The sequence below is a fragment of the Nematostella vectensis genome, chromosome 12, assembly GCF_932526225.1.
Source record: "Nematostella vectensis chromosome 12, jaNemVect1.1, whole genome shotgun sequence".
Taxonomy (NCBI): domain Eukaryota; kingdom Metazoa; phylum Cnidaria; class Anthozoa; order Actiniaria; family Edwardsiidae; genus Nematostella; species Nematostella vectensis.
In genome coordinates this window covers 14,163,926-14,191,754 of record NC_064045.1, presented here as the reverse complement: position 1 = coordinate 14,191,754, position 27,829 = coordinate 14,163,926, and the positions used below count along the sequence as shown (strand labels likewise).

Sequence of the window (27,829 nt, the reverse complement as noted above, 5' to 3'; positions counted from 1 at the left end):
AAGTAACGGATTGGTTGTTACCTTACAAAGTAACGGATTGGTTATTACCTTACAAAGTAACGGATTGGTTATTACCTTACAAAGTAAACGGATTGGTTGTTACCTTACAAAGTAAAAGATGGGTTATTACCTTACAAAGTAACGGATTGGTTATTACCTTACAAAATAACGGATTGGTTAATACCTTACAAAGTAACGGATTGGTTATTACCTTACAAAGTAACGGATTGGTTATTACCTTATAAAGTAACGGATTGGTTATTACCTTATAAAGTAACGGATGGGTTATTTCCTTACAAAGTAAACGGATTGGTTGTTACCTTACAAAGTAACGGATTGGTTATTACCTTACAAAGTAACGGATTGGTTATTACCTTACAAAGTAACGGATTGGTTATTTCCTTACAAAATAACGAATTGGTTATTACCTTACAAAGTAATGGATTGGTTATCACCTTACGAAGTAACGGATTGGTTATTACCTTACGAAGTAACGGATTGGTTATTTCCTTACAAAGTAACGGATTGGTTGTTACCTTACAAAGTAACGGATTGGTTATTACCTTACAAAGTAACGGATTGGTTATTTCCTTACAAAGTAACGGATTGGCAAAGCGACGCCCGCGCAACCTTAAAAGTTCTCTGAAGTAAAGCAATTAAAACCAATAAAGCATATTTCCAGTATGCCGACAGCTCTAACTCTTTCATCTATACAGACTGGGCTGTCCTGGGTATAAGACCGACTGTAGCGGCCATGGATCCTGTTTGGCTGATGGGAAATGTTATTGCGATCCCGGATGGAAGGGCGTTGGCTGCCATATCCCACACTGCCCCGGGGGTGGCGACTGTAATGGTCACGGAGTGTGTGACGGGGTCACGCACAACCCTCCTGTTTGCGTCACGTGTGACCCTGGTTACCTTGGTAACGACTGTGGAATCCGGTGCTGGAATGGCACGGTGGTGGTAAATGATGGAAAGCCGGAGTGCGTGTGTAGTGATTGCTTCACGGGGGTCTTCTGTGACAAAGAGTGTGACAGTCACGGTGTGTGCCGTGACGGAAAATGCAGGTAGGAATCTTGGATTTTCTAGAAACCACATTTGCTTTAATCCTAAGCATTAATTAAATAAGTCTTAGTTAGTAACTTATTTCTGACGGGATCGTCGCTAGGGTATGTGCAATTAGTGTTGATTTCTTGTGTGACTTGAAAAGTATATATAAGTCTGGACTGAAGAAATGAATTGCTTGGCCGATATCTTATGACTTGGACACTATTAACGAGATACTGACGAGCATAAAGAGGAATGGCAATTGCAACATTCCCCTAGCCTTTCTTCCAAGCTACACATCATTAATTTTTTCATTAAATTATCAAATTATCGATTAATTTCTTGATGTTTCTCAGCTGTGACAAGGGTTACCGCGGTGCCAAGTGTGAAACCATCGGTTGCCCTGGTAACAATGTCGACTGCAGTGGTCATGGAGTGTGTCTGAGTGTCACGCAAGAATGTGACTGTTACCGAGGATGGAAGGGGGATGGATGTCACGTACCAGACTGCTTAGGTAATGCAATTGTAACGACTTGTGTGACAACATTGCGTGACACTGGTACATGAGTGGGTTTTTTGTCACTCAGTAAAAGCCTAAGTGTCACGCAAGAATATGAGTGTCACGCAAGAATATGAGTGTCATGCAAGACTATGAGTGTCATGCAAGAATATGAGTGTCCTGCAAGAATTTGAGTGTCATGCAAGACTATGAGTGTCATGAAAGAATATGAGTGTCACGCAAGAATATGAGTGTCATGCAAGACTATGAGTGTCATGCAAGAATATGAGTGTCATGCAAGAATATGAGTGTCATGCAAGACTATGAGTGTCATGAAAGAATATGAGTGTCACGCAAGAATATGAGTGTCATGCAAGACTATGAGTGTCACGCAAGAATATGAAAGGGGGACATCACCATATCTAAAACGGTCCATTATTACATTCATAAATAAATATTAGATATTATTTATCGGCGAGAGGCCATGCACGTGCAAATGAAATCGGAGAGTAGGTTAGAAATTGGCGCTCGTTTTTTTTCTATTATTCAAGGAATCGATTCGGATATTTTGTTACAAACCCCCTACTAAACTACTATTTCATTTGAACTTACATCGCGCTTCGACGATTAATAATATCTCATATTTATTTATGAATTTTTAGAAGCATCGGTGACGAATTTTTTTAACCAGTTACCCGCGAGAGGCCTTTCTTCTTTCGTAAAAAATTGAAATCCTTTATCCACTTTCCATTCCAGGTACTCCCGACTGCAACGACAACGGGGTATGTGACGGAAGCTTTGACCCCCCACGATGCATAAACTGCACCAACAATACAATGGGCGCGGCGTGCGAGCTTCCCTGTATCCATGGAAACGAATTTCCTCCGAACAGCGCCATCTGCCGATGCGAGGCGTGCTATCAGGGGTTGGCTTGTGACGTGGAGTGTTCAGGGCATGGCAAGTGCAATGGGTCACACTGTATTTGTGACGAGGGGCACAAAGGAGTCACGTGTCAGCTGATAGACTGCCCAGGAGAACCAGATTGCAGCGGTCACGGGGTTTGCGTCATGCAATCCGGCTCCGTCACGCCAACCTGTTTATGTAACCAAGGATTTGATGGTCCAGATTGCGGGAAATTAGTATGTCCGGGGGTCCCCATGTGTAATGCTAGGGGCAACTGTACCTTGATTAACGACATACCAGCTTGCACCTGCAGACATGGGTTCAGCGGTAGCTCATGTGAGAGCTGTCAACCACGCTACACTGGATCGGAATGCGAGCGCTGCGTTACAAACTACATTGGCTGGAGCGGAAGTTGCAGTGTCTACTGTGTGCATGGTAACGCAACGGGCCCAGAAGGTGACGTGTGCACTTGTCACGATGACATCACAAAAGGGCACTGGAACGGATCGACCTGTGAGGAGTGCGTGACAGGATGGGCGTTACCCGACTGCTTGCAATGTGACAATGCGCACGTTGGAGAACAATGCGACATTGGTTGCGTTACAACTAATTCAGACTACAAGGATACGCGTGACGGAAGTTGGGGGACTAAGCATGTAACGCCATTTGTGAGCTGCTTGTCGCGTAACGAGAATGGCAGCCTTTTTGCATGGTTTGGATACGAAAACAATAACCCTCATAACGTGTACCTTCAAGTGGGCCCAGATAACAAGTTTACCAGGCCCTCACTGATAACGTCCCCCGGCGGGCAAACGGGATTTGTACGCTACGCCACAGGGAGCCCGTCAGGGGAAAATATTGTACCACTGACCAGCGAGGACCTGGGACAACCTACCAAATTTGTGCCTGGAAGATACGAGAAGGTCTTTAATGTGAGGTGAGTAGGGGGGCGGAGGGGTCAGCTAGAAAGGGTTTATGTTGTCTTATTTAAAAGCACAGCAATGTTGGGTCAGACCGCATTTTCTTTTCTTGTTTTTAGTAGTTTTATTTTAACGTATGATTATAACAGAAGGCTATAAATATACGTTTAGGAAACAGAAAAAGCTTTTCCTGTATATAATAAATATCAAATATTGATAATGTTTTCTTTTCTTCTTTTGTTACTTCTAATATTGCATGGGACCTCGTTTTCGGGGTGTGGCGGGGACAGTCACAACTCTAGTATAAACCCCTCTATTTTCCTGGTCCAAAACTGCAGACACCGTGGCGCTCACATGGCCTTGTTTTACAGGCTGCACGACTCCTCATCCATCGTATGGCTTCTTGCATACCCTCTATCCAATAGACGCACTACTGCTCAAGTTGACGTAACCATGGAGATGACGATGCCCTGTAACAGCAGCAGAGCAATGGCTGAGGATGAGGTAAGATTGTGATGTGACTTGCCCAGTCTATGGCTGAGGATGAGGTAAGATTGTGATGTGACTTGCCCAGTCTATGGCTAAGGATGAGGTAAGATTGTGATGTGACTTGCCCAGTCTATGGCTAAGGATGAGGTAAGATTGTGAAGTGACTTGCCCAGTCTATGGCTAAGGATGAGGTAAGATTGTGATGTGACTTGCCCAGTCTATGGCTAAGGATGAGGTAAGATTGTGATGTGACTTGTTCAGTCTATGGCTAAGGATGAGGTAAGATTATGATGTGACTTGCCCAGTCTATGGCTAAGGGTGAGGTAAGATTGTGAAGTGACTTGCCCAGTCTATGGCTAAGGATGAGGTAAGATTGTGATGTGACTTGCCCAGTCTATGGCTAAGGATGAGGTAAGATTGTGATGTGACTTGTTCAGTCTATGGCTAAGGATGAGGTAAGATTGTGATGTGACTTGCCCAGTCTATGGCTAAGGGTGAGGTAAGATTGTGAAGTGACTTGCCCAGTCTATGGCTAAGGATGAGGTAAGATTGTGATGTGACTTGCCCAGTCTATGGCTAAGGATGAGGTAAGATTGTGATGTGACTTGTTCAGTCTATGGCTAAGGATGAGGTAAGATTGTGATGTGACTTGCCCAGTCTATGGCTAAGGATGAGGTAAGATTGTGATGTGACTTGCCCAGTCTATGGCTAAGGATGAGGTAAGATTGTGATGTGACTTACCAAGTCTATGGCCGGTATTCGGAGCTTTTACAACGTAAAATATTATTTATGACAAATAAGGTTGCACTCGGAGAGCACATGTATCGTAACGCGCAAATAAATTTCAGTTGTGATTAAATGTAGAATTTTTGTTTGCCCTAAAAACAGCCAAAGGCTTTTAGGACCGACGTTATTCAACCATTGATAATATTATAATACATGGTACTTCGGGTGCGAAAACACATGGATTCAACATTGCAACTTTATTTAAAAATCGCTGTAAGGGGCTTATTTTCGCTCCTTCGCAAATTTTCTTCGTTGCGCGGTTATAGACGATCTTATGTCAAAATGCTTCTTTTTAGAATACCTACCAGAAGTGTGTGTGTCGCGATGGATTCTGGGGCAAGGCATGTCAACACACTTGTCCTGGCGGTCCTTTGGCACCTTGCTACCGTAACGGAATCTGCGACGAGACCAACGGCACGTGCACCTGCGATATCAATTGGCGCGAGGATAGCGCATGTAGGACATGCTCTGCCGGGTACTATGGACTTGACTGCTCCGTAGTCACTCTGACTGTGAACAACAAAACCGCTGCGTTGCATGGGTTCGCGAACTTCATTACTCTTGACGGTGCAATGTATAAATTCTATGGCAGAGGAGAATATCAACTGTTATACACTCTTGGTGGTATACTAGAGGTCCAAGTGCGCTTAGTACCTTGCTTTGCTTCGTCGTCATGCGCAAATGCAGTGGCAGTGAAAATCGGTGCCACTGTGTTGAATATCCACTCGCGGTTCGCAAACACTGAAGACGCCGTCGTCTCCGTTAACAGTCAAGAGATTGCGTTACTTGAAATGGACCTTGGTCACGGCTTTACATACCGTCGCGTATCGCTGTTACGTTACAGAGTAGATTGTGTGCACGGTGTCCGCTTGGATGTGCGTGTATATGATCGCTACCTCGATATGCAAATGACCATTAGCAATAAGACGTACTGCAAATCAAGTGCAGGCTTGTGGGGAAACTGTGATGATAAAGCATTCGACGATTTTACCAGCCGAACCGGGTACTCTGCCACCAGTAGTAACATCTCGCAGTCGTACATACACGAGGTCTATGGCCCATCATGGCTAACTACCAACGACAGCCTCTTTACTTATCCGTCTAATGATTACCACGAGATGAGGGAGATAGGAGGCGGTGGGTATGCGCTGTTCTTTAACAACTCCGGTGTACAAACAGCGGAGATCTATAGCTTCTCCTCGGGTGATATTTCTATTGAGTTTTTCGTGAGGCTCTTGGAGGCGTCTGGTACCGTCATATCGTACACGACGACCGAGACATTTGCTGTGACGGTCAGCTCAGGAATGGTCAAGCTTCAGTATGCAGACGCAATACTAGACACGCTCGTCTCAATTCAGATCGCCAAGTGGACTCAAATTGCTCTTGTCTGGTCGCCAACCAATAAGATTCTACAGTTCTACTTGATTGACGTTGACGGGCGTGTCAGTAGCCGTAACTTTCCGATATCGTCCGAAGTCAACGTGTTTGAGCCAGGAGGGATGCTGGCGTTAGGATACTGGCTCCCATCTCCCTCGGGGAAAGGAAAATTTCCCGTTTCCGGTTTCGTAGGAGAGATTGACGAGTTGAGAATCTGGAACCGGAAGTTGGATCCAAGTGCGGTATCGAGTAACTGGAAACGGAATGTGGACTGTAGGGAATCACTTGATCTTGCAAGTTTGTGGAAGTTTGACGAAGGTCAAGGTCATTTCGCATGTGACTGCGTATCAAGCGCTCATATATCTATCCCATCATCCATCTGGCGCCCGCCATTATGGGTATTTTCCAGTGCCCCTATCGCGCAATTCTCGTTAGATATCCGCCGTGTTTACCAAGTGAGGTATGATGGAGTCCTGCCATACGCCAAAGTCGAAAAGAAATGCAGGGACGTTATCACAAACTCCAACCTGTCAGGCTCATGTCCCTCGTTGATTCATCCTGCCCAGTCCGTCTACTACAGCGCATGCGTAATGAGTGTGTCACGTAGTGGTGACTTCCGTCACGCTTACTGGTCGGTACTTAGTGCAGCGGACTTGTGTCTTGCGTTACATCCCCTCACGCCATGGTATGCCAAAGACTTGTGTCAAGTTGTCACAGGAAGCGATTTTCCGGAATGGTCTGGACTCGGGTGCACAGATTACTGCAAGTATGGCATTCCTGAGCGGAATACGTGCGCATGCAGGAGTGGTTTCTACGGAACTAGCTGCGCAATGGAGTGCCCAGGCGGTTACATAAGCCCTTGTAATGGCCTTTCGTCCTGCGACTCGCTCACTGGTGCGTGTGACTGTCCTTTGAACGCAAACTCCTCCTCAGACTGTACCAAGTGCTCTCAGGGCTGGAATGCTAGCGACTGCTCCGTAGCGCTTACAGATACACCTAACATTTCTAGTGTGATCTTCTGTCAAGGCTTCGGTGCAGCGCATTACACCACATTTGACGGAGCGGGCTACAACTTCGGCACTTACGGCGAGTATTACTTGTTACGCACCCCGCAATTCGCGGTCCAAGTGCGACAGATTCCATGCGGTAGCGAATCGTTTTGCATATCCGCTCTCGCCATTCGAACAGGCGCAAAGAACTTTACAATACGAGCTGCTATGAGCAACGAGGATAACTCTCGAATCTGGATCGATGGAAAACTGACTTCGGCGACACATGCGTCTCTGGATGCGGGCTTCCTGTACTACACAACCTCACCACAGGAATACCAAATCACCAATAACAAAAACTTGGGTGAGCTTACCTCATTACGCGTCAAGACATGGCGGAAGTACCTCTCTTTCGAGCTGATCACGGAGTCGAGGCTCTGCATGACAAGTTCCGGTCTGTGTGGGTCATGCGACGGCAACGTGAATAACGAATTTAGTAACACCACTCTCCCCTCCCTCAGTATGGAACACGCCACTGAGAGACTCATCATACGCCAACTAAGCGAATATTGGCGAGTTAGCGCTGAGAATTCCATGTTCATTTTCGGATCTTCTGCGTTTCACGAAAGACTATCAATAACGACAATGGGTTACTGTCTTCAATTCAACGGCACTGTGGCCAGTGCGCATGCGCTTAGTGTTAGCTTCAATGCCTCCGCGGATGTGACCCTCCAAGTGTTCGTCCGGGTGGAGTCGCACGGGGGAACATTGCTGTCTTATGCGACCTCGCAGACCTTTGCTGTTGTGAATGGAAAAACTGTAGTTGTGTATGTCGAGGAGACTGGGTATGACACTGGCGAATCGCTGCTGCTTGGGGACTGGTACCAGATATCCATTAGCTACCGTAGATCCACAGGTAACCACCCATGATGCTCGTTACTAATAGATCCCTGGGAATTATGGGATTGCTCTCTGGTTCTCAGTATGGCGCAAGCGCAAAGGCAACCCTGATTAAAATTGTCTAAACACATGCGCAAGCGCAAGATAATCAAGTAGCTGCGTTCTCTTGCGCTTGCTCTTGTGCTCGAATGAGAATCGGAAAATCAAGTGCGTTGCGGTTGCGCTTGCGTCCTAGTGCGAACAAACCCTTATGGGTATATAGGGGTTATTTCCCCCACATTCTACTGGGGTCATAATGATTTTGGTATTTTTATCATTATCAAATACTTCCGTAAGGAATCTTTTAAAAATAAGACAAATAGAGAGTGTTTTTGCCTCTTCAGATTTGCTGACCAAGGCAATCACCACACAAATCAAGGGCTTATTTCACAAATTTTTTCCCTACTTCCCTACTTCCCTACTTTTTCTGTCCCGCCTGTAGGTCCTTTCTGCCGCACGTTGATACGATTTGTAGATGATGGTTGCTGCATTAATATTTATCTATAATAAGGCTGACTATTGTTATTTACTCAAATTAATTTAATTTAGTGTAGAATTAATAGTGTAAAATTGGTTTCTGCCTCGATGATGAAGCCTTTTTTTAACTAAAGAGCATGACATAATTGTCTACTTCTCTTCCTTACTTCAATATTTTTCATCTTCTTTTCCAGGAATTCTCACATACCATCAGATGAACACCACAGGTGTCTTATATACCAGACAGTTCTACATTGGCCCTAACCATCTGCCACCGGGTGGAGACTTGTGGCTTGGAAAATGGCAGATTACAAGGGTTCACGTGACTGGTGTACCACTTCAACCTTTCGTCGGAAGTCTGGACAATGTGAGAATCTGGCACGTGGTACTTAACGCCGTGGAAATACAACAGAGCTTCCAACTTTACCTTAGAAAACGACTTGGTGACTTGGCATCCCTGTGGTTATTTGATGAAGGAGAAGGGAGAATTTCGAGTAATATCAGAAGCGACGCTTCAAATTTTGTATTACCTGAGGCGTCAGCTCGTAGACCAGCGTGGAGATTCTCCTACGCTGTAAACATAAACCCGCAAATGACGACCGGTTTAACTGTCAACTTTTTGAACTGGACTCTTGAGTTAGCAGCGCATCAGGCTTGTACTGGACTTATATACAACGCCAAGATCTCCTCCCAATGTGGGACACGCCTATCAAGAGCACATGTGCAGTTCTACTACCAAGCATGTCTGCGTGACGTCATGACTGCTCAGAATACAGACGTGGCTTTCATATCCACCACAGTCTACGCAGAGTACTGCAGAATAGCGCTCAAACTACCGACCTCCCCGATCAATAACCTCTGCCATACGTCACCTTACGGCTCAAACTGGATAGGACCTGGATGTAACATCTCGTGTGTGTTTGGTAAAGCGGATGGCGATGGATCTGAGGTCTGTAAGTGTGACTCTGGTTACTGGGGTGCTGCATGCTCGCGTGAGTGTCCGGGAGGCGCACTGAGCCCTTGTCACCGGCACGGGCAGTGTGACACGAGATCTGGGGCATGCGCCTGCGATCTCAACTGGCGAGGTGACGCCGCGTGCGGCTCTTGCACACCAGGATGGACCGGAAGTGAATGCTCCGTAGCAGTAGCCAATCACATACTACCTTCCTGCTCCTTTTTCAGTGGAGGGCACTATACGAGCTTTGATGGTGCGCATTTTAACTTCTTCGGCGTGGGCGAATTCTGGTTTATCAAGAATGCTGAACTGAAGGCTCAAGTTCGACAGATACCTTGCCTTAATGGCCGCTCAAGATGTACAAATGCGATCGCCTTTGCTTATAGAAACTCATGGAAGGTTTCTCTTCACACACCGCATGCTGAAACAGACCCACTCAAAGCTCGAGTCAACGACAAACTACTCGAGTTTCCTGCAACTCGCCTAGACATAGCCGAAGGTGTGTATGTAGAGTATGCCTCATCGCAGACCTACACCCTACTCGCTCCGTCCATCGGGCTCGACTTCCAGATCAGGGTCGTCAACACGAGGTTACTAGTGACAGGGAGAGTGAAAAAGTCCCTTTGCACCAGCACTGTGGCTATTTGCGGAGACTGCGATGGCAGTCAGGAAGATGACCAAACAGTCATCTCCACTCAAGACTTAGCGGCTATCTGGGGAGTTTCAGCGGCTGACAGCTTGTTCGTGTACGGCACAGATTCCTATGAAGAAACTAGAGAGGTGACAGGTGCAGAGTACGGGATGAAGTTCAGCAGGGCGGGTATCGCAACCGATCTTTTGCCGGAAGTATTCACAAGCGATTACGTAACCATCGAGCTGTTATTTGACGATCACGGCGGCGGAGCTATAGTGACGTACAGTGAGTCTACAGCAATGACTGTTTACATAGACGTTTCTTTGAAAATCAGGACTGGCTTTGATGTGTGGGACTCTGAGATTGTACCGGACAAAGCGAAGTGGAACCAGCTGACTATAGTCTACCATCGAGTCACAGGCGCTTTGACATTCTACCATATCAATGCGCAAGGAACAATTACCCACAAGACTACGACCATTGCGAAAGGTCTATTCATTTCCCAGAGTACCCTTGTGGTCGGGCAGTGGATACCAGGCTCCATGGACGGCACGGTCTCAGGCTTGCAAGGCTTCATGGGATATGTTGATGAAGTTCGGTTCTGGAACAGAGAGTTCGCTATAGCGGATGTCAGGGCGAGTTGGACCGCTAACATCCAAGTGCAGGCGTCTTATCTTGCCATATTGTGGAAATTCAATGAAGGAAGTGGTACTGTTGTCCACGATGTCCAATCTGGTTTGCACTTATACATAACGACTTTAGAGAGCCCCCCCTTATGGGTCTACAGCCGCGCTAGTGTGAGGATCATCGCGCTTTCAAACGACATTCTCTTTTCTAATGTTACCTTAAAGCCGTTAGCAGAACAATGGTGTCATAATCACGTGATCAATTCACCGGTCGGGCTGGCTTGCGGGGGCTTTGGTGCCGGAAGCTCTGCGTATTATTACCGCGCATGTTTGCGAGTCATTGCAAGCTACCAATCAGTATCCATTGGGCTGGAGACAGTGCTGTCATTCTCAGACACGTGCCAAGTGTCCTTGAATCTCACCATCTGGCCCGCAAGGCAAATGTGCAACTACGAAATATTTCGTAATTCAAGGTACATGACTTACATCGGAACGAACTGCGAAGTTCCATGTTTCCATGGTTACCGATCTGCGGGATCTATCATAAAATGCATATGTGACTCTTCATTCTGGGGACTCGACTGCGCACGCGCGTGTCCGGGAGGCCCATTTAACCAATGTTTCGGACAGGGCACTTGTACGTCGAGTACCGGATCCTGTGCTTGCAATTTCCGGTGGCGAGGATCACGTGACTGTCGCACATGCACTTCCGGTTACTACGGGACCGACTGTTCCATTGCAGCGACATCGAGGGGACCTGGAACTACCATAGCATCGGTATCAGGTTCCGGACATTTCGTCACGTTTGATGGCATCAAGGTTGACGTCACTTCCGCCGGAGAGTTTTACGCATATGTTTCTAGCCGTCTTGGTGTGAGCGTCCAAATACGTCAGCTACGAAAAGGGGGGTATAGCGCTGCGAGGTGCATATCTGTGCGGGTTTCTTCGTATAACATCGCTATTCATAGTGGCTATGGTGTCCAGAGCAGGGTCTTTGTCTCGCTTAATGACATTGAATTGAGCTCGAAGGCAAGGATTGCGCTTGGTGCATCTGGATTCGTTTTCACACGAGAATCATACGGTACTTATGTCATCATGGGACCTGAAAACTTCCATCTCATCATCTACCATCGCTGGTCTCATCTTGACGTTACCATGACGATGGACAAGACTGCTTGCTATGACGCGTGCGGGCTCCTGGGGCAGTGTGGAGAGTATGTCAACCCCAATTGCACCTTTGGAGGAATCCGTGCCACCTATAACATCTCTCTCATGAGACAATCCACTGTCCAGGAATTCGTGCGCAAATGGACGGTTCCTGGGAATGAGAGTGGTTTTAGGGACGTGTTGACTATAGCTGGTGAAAATACGACGATTACATCCGCCGGAAGCTGCCTGTATTTCAACAAAACGGGAATTGTAACTGCCCCCCTGCTGGGGACTTTTTCCAAAACTTACGTCACCATACAATTCTATGTAAAGGCTAAGGACACGATACGATATGGTGGGACTATTATATCGTTTGCTCTGAATCACACCTTTGCTGTGACAGTGAATGGTACGATCAGTATTCGCTATGGCGCTCATGTCTACGAGACAGGACTCCGACTAGAAACTATGGAATGGAATCAGGTATCTCTAGTGTTCAGTCGAGTTACTGGACGGCTAGAAATCTACGTAATATCATCAGTCGGTGTGATAAGGCTTCGAGTTCTACAAATCGGTATTGACGCATTTTTACCAGGAAGTACCATGGGTGTGGCTGTGTATCAGGTGACTTCCGTGTCTATCTCCATACCCGGGTTCATTGGGTGGATTGATGAGATCGCTGTCTGGAATAAACGCTTCGACGCTGTCATGGTGCAGCAGCATTGGCATCTGAGCATCACTGCTGAGATTCCTGGACTGTCTGCTCTCTGGAAATTCGACAAAGGCGAAGGTTACGTTGCCATAGCAACTGTAGGTAATGTCAATATCCAGTTGCCCCGCCCACCCTGGAAAAGTCCTTCCTGGACTCTTTCTGGTATCGACCTGGACGTTAGCGCCAATGTCAAGGCTGTCTTTGCAAATGAGACTGTCGAGGAGTCTGCAAAAACGATGTGTGAAAAGATCTTTCTCGCAGGACCTTTCAGCGACCAGTGCGCAAACGCCACTGAAAATGCCGACTATTACTACGAGAGTTGTCTCCTAGATATAGCCCAATCATCATCACTAAACTCCGCCATAGAATCAACTGTAGCGATGTCAAGCGAATGCCAGGCAGCCTTGAACCTGTCAGCTTTACCAGGGCAACGTCTCTGTAATGTGTTTCCGGATGGTCGTTATGACGACTGGGTTGGCAAGAGCTGCACGGAGAGGTGTGTATTCGGTCAGTACAATGGACGATGCCAGTGTGATTATGGATATTGGGGACGGAACTGCTCTAGGGAGTGCCCAGGAAGTGCGTTAAACCCCTGTTACGGCCATGGGCAGTGTGAGATAGATACTGGCAAGTGCATATGCGAGGCTAATTGGAGAGGAGACGAGCTGTGTTCATCTTGCACTGAGGGATGGATAGGAAGGTCGTGCTCCGTCGCTTTTACTAAACCGGAACTGAATGCCACTTCTACGGCGATTTGTGCACTCATGGAAAACGGTGATGTCATAGGCTTTGACAGATCGATGTACACTTTTACAAGCGTTGGAGAATTCCTGCTAATAAAATCATCTGCAGTTACTGTCCAAGTTAGACAAGTTGTTTGCAGAACGAGCTCTGTATGTTTGAATGCGATGGGTTTGAGATATCGAGGTTTTGAGTTTGCTGTTCACGCCCCGTACGATGTGAATGATGATCCATTGTTCTATGGCGATGGTGCTGTTATCCAATTAGGAAGTACGTCCACACAGGCGCTTCTTCAGCAAGTGGGAGTCTTTGTGTCCTTCGTTTCAACTACATCCTACAAGATCACCATCAGTGATCTCCTCAGTATCAAGATTTCGATCTATGGACGCTTCATAGGGCTTTCTGTTCTGTCCTCTGAGCGTCACTGTAAATTATTTGAAGGGCTTTGCGGACAGTGTGGCACTGCAGGTAACAAAACAATATTGTCAGTACTCGAAGGCGTCGGAAAAGTCAATGGGACACAGCAAGTTGATGATTTTATTGAAAAGAAGCTTGTAGTTAAAGAGAAGTCAATGATTGTGATCGACATTAAGAACCATAAGGAATATCGCATTATCTATGGAGGAATTTACAACTTGTACTTCCGGTTTTCCGCAGTAGTCTCACACAAAGTAACGCAAGTATTTGTCACAGACAGAATAACGTTGCAGCTCCTAATAAGATCATGCCACCCTATGATATGCGGTGGCGTCATCATATCATACGCTACTCACGTCACATTCTACATCAGCAATCACGTGACCGTCTCGGTTGGTATAGGAACAGACGTGTACGACACGGGGTTCCGCATAGAAGACAACAAGTGGAACATGATATCTGTTGTCTTTATTCGCAGCACTCTAGAAATGTTTGTTTACTTTACAAACTCTTATGGTGTGGTCCAAGTCAAGCTGTTTGTAGTAAAGTTCGACCCTTTTTTTGATGGTGGGACGTTTGCTGTCGGGCTGTGGCAACCCTCGTCAGGTTCGTATGGAGCTCGCGTAAGTCACGTGTTTACAGGAGACCTGGATGAGCTGAGGGTATGGAAGAGGGCTCTCGATTACGAGGCTGTGAAGCAGAGTTGGCCTGCGAACGTGCAACCAGATGGAAACCTGTTATCAGGATTATGGAAGTTCAACAACGGTGATGGAACTACAGCAAAGGATCTTATCGCAGCAAACGACCTAATATTCCCTTCTTACCCACTGGGTCCACCGGAATGGAGGTCCTCTGACGCGCCCATCGACTTTGTACCTGTTCAAAACCCTAACGATAACAACGTCACGCTGATAGCAAACGCCGAGGAAGCTTGTGTTCGGCTTATTTTAAGTGGTCCTTTGTTTAAAGCATGCTCTGAACTGGGTAACGTGACACTTCAGTTTTTCTTCCGGTCTTGTGTCAAGAGTGTCGTTACTTCCGGACTAGTAGCCCACTCAATCGAGACGGTTATCACAGTGTCGGATTATTGCCAGGAAACTTTGGTTTTGACCTTCTGGCCTGCGAGACCACTGTGTAATGAGTTTCCAGGAAGAGAATTTCCTAATTGGATTGGTAAAAACTGCTCGACGTTTTGCAAGTTCGGCAAAGCCTCAAACTCGAGTCAAGACATCTGCGAGTGTAAGAACGGCTACTATGGAGACAACTGCACGGGCATTTGCCCAGGTGGACAATCAAACGAGTGCAACCATCACGGAAGGTGCAATACTGCTGGTCAATGCTTCTGTGAAATGAACTGGCGTGGCGACGAGAACTGCACAACCTGTTCATCCGGTTGGACCGGTAACGACTGCTCCCTAGCTATCACGGAACCTGTTTATACTGGTATTGTTCCTGGGATCGCGAGCGTGTCAGTTAGGGGACACTTCAGTACGTTTACTGGAGTAAGCTTCGTTTTGAAAGTAACAGGGGAGTTTTACCTTGTGTACAACCATAACATGAACGTCATTGTACAAGTTAGACTTGTGACCTGCTTCGTGTACGAGTCATGCATCAACTCGATAGCGATCCGTATCAATTCAGACAACCTTGTGGTACACGGGCCCTACAATACAGGCCAGGGGATAGTCGTATGGATTAACAACCAAGTCACAGACATTGACGTGAATCCGCCGTCCCTAGCTATTCACGGGTTTGAGTTTGTTCGTGTGTCAGTTAACATTTACGAGTTTAGACACGCCCACCTGAAGCTAAGATTAAGAGTCGAAGGCCGTTTTCTCAGTCTTATCACAGATTTCTCCCAAAATATATGCAACGACTCAATAGGAATCCTCGGTAGTTGTAATAAAAACTTTATCACAGCGCTTGAACAATACACTCCGACAAATAACTGCGACGGTTATGCCTTCAACATCTCGGCAAGACAAGAATATAGGGTGGGTAATCGAAGTGGTAGCACTAAAGACATTATCAATGAACTAGTTGTAAATCTCCGTGTGAGATCGTGTAAAAGTCTTTTTGTTTATTCATACAAAGATATTAAGGAACACCGGGACTCTAGTGGCGGCTATACACTTCACTTCAACCGCACTGCCACCATAACATCAACATTTATAACAAAGGCATTCACTTCAGAGTACAACACCATTGACCTGATGTTCAAGATCGAAAGACACGGAGTGATTCTGTCTTACAGCAAACAAAGCACCTTTTATCTTACAAGCATTGGAGGTGTATTCACCTTGCATTTTGGTGATAATGTCTTCAGAACCAACATGACTGCGCAACAACACGTATGGAATCAAATAAGTATGGTCTATCATCGCAATGGCGGGCTTCTCCAACTCTACTTCTTTCTAAGTACCGGTCTGGTACAGAGACTAGATATTGATGTGTCGGTGTCGGTAGATTTGTTCCCATCGGGCGGCTACCTCAGCTTGTCTGGCTGGATACCACCGCTGGACGGCAGTGGGGTACAACCTGTAGATGTCTTTGTCGGTTCTATTGACCAGGTACGGATCTGGACACGCTACTTCCATCCCGCACTTATCCAGCAAATCTGGAAGCGCAGTGTCCTGGTAAAGACCACAGATCTGGCGCATGCGTGGAGATTCAACGAAGGCGAGGGTGCCGTTGCCATCGACACTGTGGGTGATATTGAGATGGAACTGGCCTCATCGCCTTGGCTGGTACCAAGCTGGGAGTTCTCGGATGCTGACATGAATGAACCGTTCTTTAATACTACACCAACTTATGAATTCGCCAATGAATCCTTAAGGAATGAATCGGAGAGATTTTGCAAAGAAGTGTTGCTTACTGGACCAGTCTTCTCTTCGTGCGCCGGACTTGGGCAAGGGGTTCTCATGTTCTATTATAGATCCTGTATCCAACGTATCGCCTCTACAGGAGCGATATGTGCGTCCCTTGAAGTCGTAGTAACTCTTTCAGACTACTGCCAGTCGGTTCTAGGCCTCGCAACTTGGCCTGCTCAGCCTCTATGCAATGCGTTCCCTGGGACTGAGTTCCCTATTTGGTATGGCCCAGAGTGTTTGCGTCAGTGTTTTTATGGTAACAAGATGCTACCAAGCTCGTGTGTTTGTCACCATGGCTACTGGGGCACGGACTGTTCCATGGTTTGTCCTGGAGGTGCGGCTAACCCGTGTAGTAACCACGGACTGTGCAATCCTCTCACTGGGGAATGTCTATGCGAACGTAACTGGAGAGGGAAGGCGGACTGCAGTGTTTGTTCAACGGGCTGGATCGGACAAGACTGCTCTATCGCTACAGCGTTGCTACCCCCAAGTGTTTTTTCCATCGCTGTTTTCTCCTCATCTGGTCGTTACACTACCTTCGATGGATATAGCTTCACCTTGATAGCAATAGGGGAGTTTTACATCATGCATGTTACCTCGCAGAGATTTACTTTCCAAGTGCGGCACGTCCCTTGCTACATGCAGTCCATCTGTATCAATTCATTTGCAATGCGGGTCTCCAACACAGTGCTGTCATTCCACGGTCCGTATCATTCCGGAGCCGCACCTGTTATCTGGATTGACAATGAAATTCTCCAGCTGAGCGGATACGAAACAGTAATTGGCCAAAAACATCTAAAGCTGTCAATCAGGCCATTGTCATGCGATATGTACGCCATTAAATGGGAAGATCGATTCTCGCTATATGTTAGGGTCTATGGGAGATATCTTGGCTTCAAAGTGGACGTAGACAAGGATCTGTGTGTGAATTCTACTGGACTGCTCGGCTCCTGTGATGGTGATCCAGCAAATGACGTAACATCATCGCCTAATGTCACACAAGGTTTGATTAACCAGCAAGGACAGGCCCAGCTAGTGTCTGATAACGATTCTCTTATCGTCCTGAATCATGAGATCTTTATCGAGACTCGAATTCCGTTTGCTGGCATGTACGCACTGCTGTTCAACAATACTGGAGCATCGACAGGCCAATTACTTAAGACCTTTCCTGTTAATGTTGACTTGACCATTGAGATTCTTGTGAAGCCTCTGCGCTTAGGAGGGACGTTCATCTCGTACTCACACCTCAAGACCTTTGCATTAGTTATTGATACTACGTATAAGATCTATCACGGGACTGATATCATCGATACTAGACTCAAAGTGCACGTGGGAACCTGGAGTCACATTTCACTTGTCTGGTATCACAGGACACATGTTCTGGTCTTCTACTGTTTTGAGTTTAATGGGAGTATCCAGCGAAGGGAATATAAGTTGGCAAGTAACCCGTTTATCCAGGGTGGCGTTCTATCTCTGGGTCAGTGGGGACTATCGCCTGGCGATACAGAAGCAGTGATAAATGACGCCTTTACTGGGATCATTGACGAGCTGAGGGTTTGGCTAAAGGCGTTTAATCCTGTCCTCGTCCAGCAGAATATCCACATGAACGTACTTCCAAGTCACCCAGGCCTGACAGGGCTATGGAAACTTAACGAAGGGGAAGGCGAAACAATACATAACCTTGTCTCTGATGAGCATATCTATGTACCGAGATCACCATGGCAACAGCCAGTATGGGTCTACTCAGACGCCAAAGTGAACACCAACATAACAGAAACGGCTTTCACCCCAGAAGGGACCCAGGCAGCTATCGATGAGGCGAAAGCGTTCTGCTACGAAATATTCTTCAAAAGTGCACTTAGCGACCATTGCAAGAGCTTACACGCAGAGCTAGATTTCTACTCCTTGGTTTGTGTCGAGGACGTTGTGAGAGCAGGGGATGTATCCGTTTCCCTGGTTGCAATAGTGACGTTTGCTGATCACTGTAAAGCTACACTTTCCTTATCGTTCTGGCCCGCCCAGAAGCTGTGTAATTCAATTCCCGGTGCTCTGTTTCCAATATGGATCGGCGATAGCTGCGATGTACGCTGTGTCTTTGGGAGACCCCACAAGTCTAACCGCAACATGTGCGTCTGTAATCGCGGGTATTGGAAGAAAGACTGCTCAATGTTGTGTCCGGGAGGTATCCAAACTCCCTGTGGTAACAATGGCCGGTGTGACCTGGGCAGCGGTAAATGCATATGCGCTATCAATTGGGACGGCGATGCAAACTGTACGTCTTGTTCTCAAGGTTGGTACGGCCATCAATGCCAGTACGCTGTAATTCCACCAACAGCATCACTGTCGGTCGCTTCTTCGTATATAACTGGAGCCGGCTACTTTAGATCGTTCATCGGAGTCGCATTCACGTACCAAGTACACGGTGAATTCTACCTTTTGCGAACACACCAAGATAATTTTGCATTACAAATTCGACAAAGCAGCTGTATCTTACAGAACACGTTCATTCCTCTTTGCACTACTGGATTTGCCTTGTCGTATCGTCACGTCAGAATCTCCATTCGCGCACCGGTAACGAGCACACCACGAACGCAAATCTTAGCGCCTCTGATATGGCTAAACGGACGGCTCATCCGTGTAAACCACGTGACTCGACTAGCACTTGGACTTACCATGGTGCGCATTTCCAGTATGACGTATCACATTACAGGACCACGTGATATCCGGTTTATCATCACCGTCAGCCAAAGCCTGAGTGTCGTGGTTCATATACCAAGAGAATACTGTTTGAACGCTTCAGGGCTGCTTGGGTCTTGCAACGACGAGATTGCCAACAACACGAGGACTATCGAACAACATGTAAATGGACTCTTGTCTGGTTCAAGTGTTCCGAAATCACAGACGCTTTTCATTTATGAGTACTTGGGGTATTTTGAACATCGTGTTATTACCGGTGGTGGATTTTGCCTGGGTTTTACTGACAGTTTCCTCATCTCAAGACGCTTTTACCTCCCCCGTGTCAACACCATAACAGTAGAGTTCCTTATAAAGATACGTACTTATGGTGGGACAATATTCTCTTACGCCGGACCAAACACATTTGCCGTTCTCTCCGCTGAGACTCTGCGGATCTTCTATCGTGGACAGATACTGGACACTACGCTCACCCTTGAAATTAACCACTGGGTGCAGATCACGCTGGTGTTTGATCAGTTCATCGGGACATTACAGGTGTATTACGTGGACTCTGTTGGTAAGCTTGCTATACGTGTATACAAACTGGATACCGAGGTGTTCGCTCAGGGAGGAGTACTCGCTATAGGACAGTGGCTGTCATCTGAAGGACATGATGTGCCATCCACTTCAACGTTTGAGGGAGAGATTGATGAATTAAGGATCTGGAACAGAAGACACAACGCGGCGATTGTCAAACAGAACTTAAGGCTTAACGTGAGAAAGGAAGACTACCCTGATTTGTTACACCTGTGGAAGATGAATCACGTCGAGGGTGACGTGGCCGTGGACGATGTTGGGAACGAAGATTTGTACCTGAAAAAGTTCCACAAACCAAAACGTGTGTTTTCGGACGCCAATATACCGATGCGCAATGAAGATATTGTCTCATCAGCAAACGCGACAGACAAGTACGAGCCATTCTGCTTCATGCTTATTCTACAAGGGCCTCTGTTCGATAAATGCAAGGCCATCGGGCTTACATTAGCACAAACGTACTATAACATTTGCTTACATGACATAATTCAATCAGAAAACCAACAGTTTGCTATATATGCAGTGATTTCCTACGCTGATTTCTGCCAAGAGTTTCTTAACTTAACAGTGTGGCCTGCACGTGAATTATGCCGCTATTTCCAAACACAGAGCTTCCCATACTGGGTAGGCTCCAGGTGCAACACTCCTTGCGTGTTTGGGTACCCTGTGGTGCAAACAAATGGGACGAATACTACAAGCGACAAAATCTGCGAATGCGAGCAGGGTTACTGGGGCGAGGACTGTGGTAAGCTTTGCAAGGGAGGAATTTGGAATGTTTGTAATGGCCACGGAACTTGCAATAGATGGACTGGGGATTGTCTGTGTGACCTGAAATGGAATCGAACGACCAACAGCACCCAAGATCCTACGCATTCATTGCCTTGTAAAAAGTGTTCAGAAGGCTGGGTCGGTACCGAATGTGCTATTGCAGTAGAGAAATACATCCAGGAGACTGATAAACCCGGGATGTCCATCACCTTCGGTGATCCGCACTTCACAACAGTCACGGGAGTTAACTTCAATTTCGAGATACCAGGAGCATTTGTGCTGTTGAATACCAGTAATGTAATGGTGCAGGTACTACAGACGCCGTGTAATAATAGGGTCTCATGCCGCAGAATCGCCGAGATTGCTATCCGAACCTCAACATTTGACATAAATGTTAAATACACAGACCTAAAGAGTCTCCAAACAAGGCTAATACTTTTGCCTTCGAATGAAACATCGGAGTTAAAGAGGACTAGTAAACAAACTGTGATCGCAGGTTCGAAATCTTCCAAGTACCGCTGGCTTACCCCGGAAATCCTTGAAGTGGAAGTCCATAAAAGTATGAAAATGAGCATATTGATGTATAACGGAACAATTGGAACTGGAATTGAAATGGAACGATTGGAGCGAGACGGGACGCGCGGTTTGTGTGGCGAGGTGACAGGGACATGGATAAAGAGTCATAATGGGACCAACACATCGCTGAGTCAGCACTTCCTTGATGAGATTCTTTCTTCAAAGCTTCTTGTTCGGCCTAAGGATAACATACTGACGGGGGATCCCACACAGCACCATTTTAGCGGAGCTGGCTACATGGTCGTGTTCAATGGCAGCCAACTTGTGTTTCCTGTGAATTCAAGTATTCCTGTGCTGGAAGAGTTTACCATTGAAGTCTGGGCGTGTCTCGTTAACTCAATCGCATCGCAAAGACTCTGCTCTCTAGCGAAACCAGAAAGAATACATGGGAATATTATAGTAGCAAATCATGATATTTTCTCGATATCTACGACACAAGGAAAGTTCGCACTTCTATACTCAGAAGGAGTAATACTTCTCTGGAATGAGGATACTATCAATACTAATGTCACTATGGCCGAGGGAGTCTGGACACACCTGGCTGTCACATGGCGATCACATGACGGTCGCGTGCAGTTCTACACAAGTTTTGCCAATGATTCTAACTCGTCACGCGTCACGCACTCTTCAACATCATACGGGATACACCTCGGGTTGAAATTCGATCCAGATGGATTCCTGGTCATCGGGCGGTTCTTGATCGACAAGGACGCTGTTGGTTATGGTCTGATTGGAGCGCTTGATGAGTTCAAGATCTGGCAATACGCGAAAAGTTTAGACGAAATAATTGCGAGTCGAGGCATGAAGCTTGACAACTACCAAGAAGGATTAATACTGAGTCTGCCTTTAGACGAAGGATTTGGAGCGACAGCTGATGCAATGCTTTATCAACCAATCAACGTTAGCGTACCAAAGGTTCCAGGAAAACAGAACCAGGAAGGGAAGGTGGTGAAATTCCATTCTAAACCTGACAACTTTCCTGTTGCGTCACAGATCACGTGGGCACCTTCTGGGATTAACCTCACTCCTGTTGTTAACTACACCTTAGAGTTCAGAGACAAAGACCTAGGGAGAAAAGCTGTGGATACATGCAGCAAGTGGTTCTACTCAGGAAATGTGAAGACCCTCTGCAGCGAGAAACTTGTGCCGCAGGCGCGATTCTACTATGACGCGTGCTTAGCAGATATAGCGGACTCTGGAAGCCTTGCGCATCATAAACTTTCCGTTAGCCTTTTTGGGCTTTACTGTCAGAAGGTTCTTGGAATTGAGGAATGCAAGCTTCACGGAACATACGATGCATTCCCTCCTTGCAAGTCTAAGAAACCAAACGTACTTTCCGAGACAGTAATTATTGTCATCACGTGCTCGGTTAGTTTGATTCTACTGCTGCTCCTATGTGTGATAATATTGATTTGTAAGATAAAGAAGAAAAAGAAGAAGAACGAGGTACGGATGCTTGATGAGCCGGAAGCACTGCGGCAGTACGAGTTGAAGTATGCCACCGGCGAGGAGACACACGAGATGGAGCACTTTTACTATAATGGCGGCGGTGACGAGTCTGATGAGCCCTCCTTCAACTGCCCAACGACAAATACTGAGGATGAACACGGTGTGACAGGCGCTGAGGTGTTTCTGCCACAACGGGCTACCAGAAAGAAATCACGAAAAAGCTCGTCCTCATCAAGTAAGGGAGATCCTACAAAACCAAGCAAGAAGCCTAGTTTTTCGAGCTTTTCCAAACCAGAAAACCAGGACAGCCTAACCAAAGATGAAGACGATAATCCATTTGTGGGGATCGCTCCTTCGCCGCTTAAACCCAAAGGACGAAAGAAACGGATGGTATCATCGGATGTGTCCTGGGGCGACAAAAAAAAGAGTTTACCGAAGTTATCCACGTTTGAACAGGTGAGAAAGGAAGATGTCCATACAAAAGAAGAAGCAAATAAGCCCACCCTTGATACAGATGAAGAAGATCCATTTATGGCGATTGCTGCTACCCCACATAATCGTCAAGGGCGAAAGAAAAGAAAGATATCGTCAGAGATATCACGGGGCGAGAAAAAAAAGAGTCTGCCGAAGACATCCACGCAAGAGAAAGAGGACAGAAAGGATGGCGTTCACGCAAAAAAACTTAAGGTTCAGCCAAAAGGATTGTTGTACGGGTACGGAACAAGTTCGGACAGTGAGTCCACTATGTGAAGATGGCCAAACTAGAAGTCCAAAAATTTTAATCAAATAGCTTAAACGTTTAACTTATAAATCCACGTTATTGTAAACGCTTCAAGTTAAACTTTACCCAGGCAAATATAATCCCAATTGCAATTATATTGTAAGCATTTTTTAAGCTATTTTAAATCGTTCATCCATTCCGATACGGTAATTATCATTAATCTAGAAAAATATATAGGTATATGTAAAGAAAATACTTCATGTCAGTAGTTCGCAGCTATGATTTGTAATGAAATTTCCAAGAATTTATAATAAGTTTCATGAACACGCAAAAAGTAGAAACGCTTAGCAGACTTTAAAGAATATTTTAATCACAAGCATAAGGCTATAGCTCATAACAGTAAACCTTTTTTATATTTTAGTTTTCATAACAATTTGATTATTATAAGTATTTTGATCAATAAATTCTAAGTAATCAATGTACAGTTTTTCTCTTGCATTTCGATTCCCGTAAGATGTTTTCATCAATATGGTTACATGTCCTTTGAAACGAGATGTCATGTTCTTGATAACGAAGGGACATGTTATTGGTAATAACAAGAGGCATGTCGTTTATAACGAGGGGGCGTGTCCTTTATAACGAGGGGACATGTCCTTTATAACGAGGGGGCATGTCCTTTATAACGAGGGGGCATGTCCTTTATAACGAGGGGGCATGTCCTTTATAACGAGGGGGCATGTCCTTTATAACGAGGGGGCATGTCCTTTATAACAAGGAGGCATGTCCTTTATAACGAGGGGGCATGTCCTTTATAACGAGGAGGCATGTCCTTTATAACGAGGAGGCATGTCCTTTATAACGAGGGGGCATGTCCTTTATAACGAGGAGGCATGTCCTTTATAACGAGGAGGCATATCCTTAGGCATATCCTTTATAACGAGGAGGCATGTCCTTTATAACGAGGGGGCATGTCCTTTATAACGAGGAGGCATGTCCTTTATAACGAGGGGGCATGTCCTTTATAACGAGGGGGCATGTCCTTTATAACAAGGAGGCATGTCCTTTATAACGAGGGGGCATGTCCTTGGTAACGAGAGGCATGTTCTTGTTAATTGGTTTTAGATAAGCAATCGTCGAATTGTTTTTCATTTTTTCGGAGAAACTATTGGGATACCTATATGTACTATGTATTTGTGCTGTTCAACTACTCAAACAAAGCACATGCCACATGTACAAAGAATTGAATTCTTTGTAAGAGGCTTTAAACCTACACTAGAAGAAGTGACAACACCAACTTTTCTATAGGCTAAAAATAGAAGGGTATTTCACAGTCTGTGACATTTATCTACACCAGGTATTAGATGGAAAGGTTATCGACTTTCTGCTATCGGTGACATTTTGACCAATTCAGTTGAGCAATTATTTTTCCTCTGGAATTTGAGCGTTCTTTTAGCTATCTTTTGCTTGTTACATAGATTGATTTTCCTAGCTATTTTGGCTTACATGAAAATAAATTTTGATAAGTTTCTGACCAGCCCATCACAAAACAAATTAGTCCCCTAGCTTTACATGTTTATTGAATACAATTTTCATTACAGTACATTCGAGACAATTACATTTTTCTAGAGGACAGTCAAAAAGTGATATGAATCAAATCTTGACACCATAGGGCTTCAATAAATTCATATAAAAGACTGTATTAAGCATGTTGTGTTATATCATATATGTTCAAGTCTTTCACAAACCAAAATAGGGCAACAGTGCTAGAAGTTAAACCATGAATTTTCTTTTTTGTGCCATGGGCACTAATGTGTTTTTAGTGGCAAGGGGGACACAAATCCCAAGAGGGGCGCTTATTTTAAAAAAACAGACTTCAGCTCTATAAGTATCAGTGTCCTGTCTTCATCTTGCATTCAGTCATCTACTGGATCCCTTCTATAATGGTTGACCATGAGCTTATTTGAAGGGAGCGCTAATCTGAGCAGGCTGCTAAAATGAGCGTCACTAGCTGTTCTGATCAAGGTTGAAAATCACATTAATGTTTGCAAGATTTGGGGAGGTCTTCTGGAGCTGTAGAATCCAGTTTTTGAGGTTGTCTTGTGTACAGTCTGGGCTTGTCATACAGACTGCAAGGACCACACCTACAGTAAGAGGACATGATCAATTACTAACAAGCTTCTTTACATATAAGTTATAACAACACAGCAATCCTAATTTTTACATGGATCAGTATTGCAGACATTTGGTCCTTAAAAAGCACCATCATTGTGACCACAAAAATAAGTAAAGCACTAGTCACTATCATAACCACCAACATCATCACCTCCATCATCATCACCACGGCATTATCATTATCATCTCTATCATCAACATTATCCCTGCCATCGTTATTACCATCATCACCAACACATCAGAAGTTACACTGTACATAACAAAAGTCATGCCACTATCGAAAACATTCTCATTTCGTAAATGTCCAAAAAATGTCATTGTAAAAATATACATAAATCAGCACTATCACTATCTGGTTGTTATGTGTGATGCAATCCATACTGTATTTGCTTTTATGCACTTACCTTCAGTGTCGTCTGGTGGTATACCATCATTGCTTCCAGTGTAAGGAGCTCGTAAAGTGTAGAAATGTCTTCTGATTCTCTTTACCCACAAAAAGTATGGCCCTTCTACATAGACGGGAACAACAATGTCATGCTTGCCCAAAAGAGCTTGCTGCTCTGGGGTCTGGCTACTCACAATAAATTCCTCACTGTTTCCCTCACTCAGATCCTAAGGGAAGAAACATTTGTGAGCCTGTATCAACAACAGTAAAACTGCCTTCAAGTTACAGTAACTGAAAAATTTAACATTTTTTTCACAAGACTTTGACCCAGAAACAATGAAGGCAAGAGTAATAATCCTTTAGTGAAATCCTTCTAGTAGGTAAATTTGTATAACCAAAACCATTGTCTAGCTTGGCCATTTTTGGCCTTTCTGACCTGGCACTTTTCACTACTGACAGCCTATAACTTAAACCTATACTAGTAAATAGGTAAACAAATCAGAATACAGCATTGATGATACAGTAGACAACCAGAGGACTTATTCACAAAAATCATACAGTATGAAGAAAATAATGTCTACCCCACACATCCCTTACCCTCAGGGAAATACAAGGACTGACTGCACAAATATAATAAGATCAACAGAGAATACAGCTAGAAAACATTTTAGATTAATTTGGTTGATCCACAAACTAAACTAACCATACCAAAAATTTATCAAAATTGGGGATGGTATCCATGTGCCAGATGGCTTCCTCTACTGGTGTAGCTTCCAAGCGGCAATTCAGATAAAGACTTTATAGTTACCTGAAAAACAACTATTGGGAGTCCCTCCTTAGACATTCTCTCCATGGCAACCATGCTCAATTCCAGCTCCCCCTCAGGCAACTCAGCAGGAAGGGGACTGGGGAACATTTCCTCTAGTTTTGTCAGCCAGTAAGCCAGTCTGCGGACTTTCTGAACAGGCTGGCTTGCTTTCCCAAATATCTCCTCACAAATATCATATGTTTCTATGCTAGGTTTTATCACATTTTCCTCCATTTTTGTTAAAATTTCCAGAGCTAAGTCTACTTGTGGATGCTTCTTGGGCCAGACAGCATCAAAAAGTGTCCTATTCTGGAACCGCCCTCTAGGGAAGACATCTAGCATGGCGTTATATGCAAGTAAGTCTTTCTCAAGTCCATATATATCCATATAGTTCATTGCTGTCTTTAGTAGCTCCATATGACCTCGTCGGTTGCGATCATGTCGGGAGAAGGACTCCAAGATCTCAATAAAGTTATCCCTGGTTTTACCTTGTGATAAAGCAGTTTCAAACCTCAATGCAAACTTGGATGGTGCTGGTTTAGCGCTTGTGATTCTAGACTCAATAGCTTTTTCACTGAGTTCGATAACTGTGTCATTTCGTATATCACTGTGAAGATCTTTTCCTTCCATCTGTTGGAGACTTGACCTTTCACTATTTTCTATTTCTGGTGGATCCATAGATTGATCATGTTTGCTAGCTGGATTTTCTTTGGATGATATGCAAACTTTCCTAGAGGCCAATAATTGCTGATCGTAACGTATGGTTTTCGCATTTCTTCTTTGTATCAAACAGAATGTTCTAAGGCCAAAGGATTTAGAAACACGAAAATTTCGCCGAAATAGCCTCAAATGTGCAAACATTTCCCACCACAAATTGATTATCCAAAATTTAAAGCCAGTACATATAGGTGTTCAGGAGAGCCTCTGAGACATTCACCTTTGAAAGTTTAGAAAAAGCGAGGTCAAAACTGCAATCTCACATAATATTTCTGACCATCTATGAATCCGCCATTTTGTTTTGACAAGACAGAGAGGGACTGGAGTTAAGCTTCCCACCACAGGCTCCCCGACGTAAAACAACTTATAAATTTCGAAAAAGAAGAGGAAAACTTGAATATAAGAATAACATTCATCGAAGAAGATCCTTGTG

The 27,829-nt window shown here is 45.1% G+C and overlaps 2 protein-coding genes across 3 annotated transcripts in view; one reads left to right on the top strand and one right to left on the bottom strand.

Annotated features, from left to right (window-relative positions):
• The window catches only part of LOC5520178, a 131,797-nt gene extending 108,005 nt beyond the window's left edge, over positions 1 to 23,792 (top strand). For both annotated transcript variants that reach the window (XM_032365133.2, XM_048719933.1), the window contains 6 exons: positions 717 to 1,067; positions 1,404 to 1,561; positions 2,303 to 3,386; positions 3,741 to 3,873; positions 4,941 to 7,926; positions 8,621 to 23,792. In XM_032365133.2, coding sequence (XP_032221024.2) covers positions 717 to 1,067; positions 1,404 to 1,561; positions 2,303 to 3,386; positions 3,741 to 3,873; positions 4,941 to 7,926; positions 8,621 to 23,343 — 19,435 coding nt within the window. In that variant the 3' untranslated portion in view covers positions 23,344 to 23,792. The remainder of the gene's footprint in view (positions 1 to 716; positions 1,068 to 1,403; positions 1,562 to 2,302; positions 3,387 to 3,740; positions 3,874 to 4,940; positions 7,927 to 8,620) is intronic.
• Positions 23,793 to 24,869: 1,077 nt separating this feature from the next.
• On the bottom strand, positions 24,870 to 27,722 carry LOC5520259 (evolutionarily conserved signaling intermediate in Toll pathway, mitochondrial). The gene is made up of 3 exons (XM_001639969.3): positions 26,680 to 27,722; positions 25,891 to 26,098; positions 24,870 to 25,455 (listed from the first exon to the last, which is right to left on the bottom strand). Exons 1-3 carry the CDS (start codon positions 27,538 to 27,540, stop codon positions 25,319 to 25,321), a joined length of 1,206 nt encoding a protein of 401 aa, XP_001640019.2. The 5' UTR covers positions 27,541 to 27,722; the 3' UTR covers positions 24,870 to 25,318.
• Between the last annotated feature and the right edge of the window lie 107 nt (positions 27,723 to 27,829).

Excerpts from the sequence above, each read along its gene's own strand:
- LOC5520259 (XM_001639969.3), bottom strand. The coding sequence starts at position 27,540 with ATGTTTGCACATTTGAGGCTATTTCGGCGAAATTTTCGTGTTTCTAAA. Across the intron at positions 26,099-26,679 it reads TCCCAATAGTTGTTTTTCAG|GATCTGAGTGAGGGAAACAG; the intron begins GTAACTATAAAG and ends TTCTTCCCTTAG. Across the intron at positions 25,456-25,890 it reads ACCACCAGACGACACTGAAG|GTGTGGTCCTTGCAGTCTGT; the intron begins GTAAGTGCATAA and ends CTCTTACTGTAG.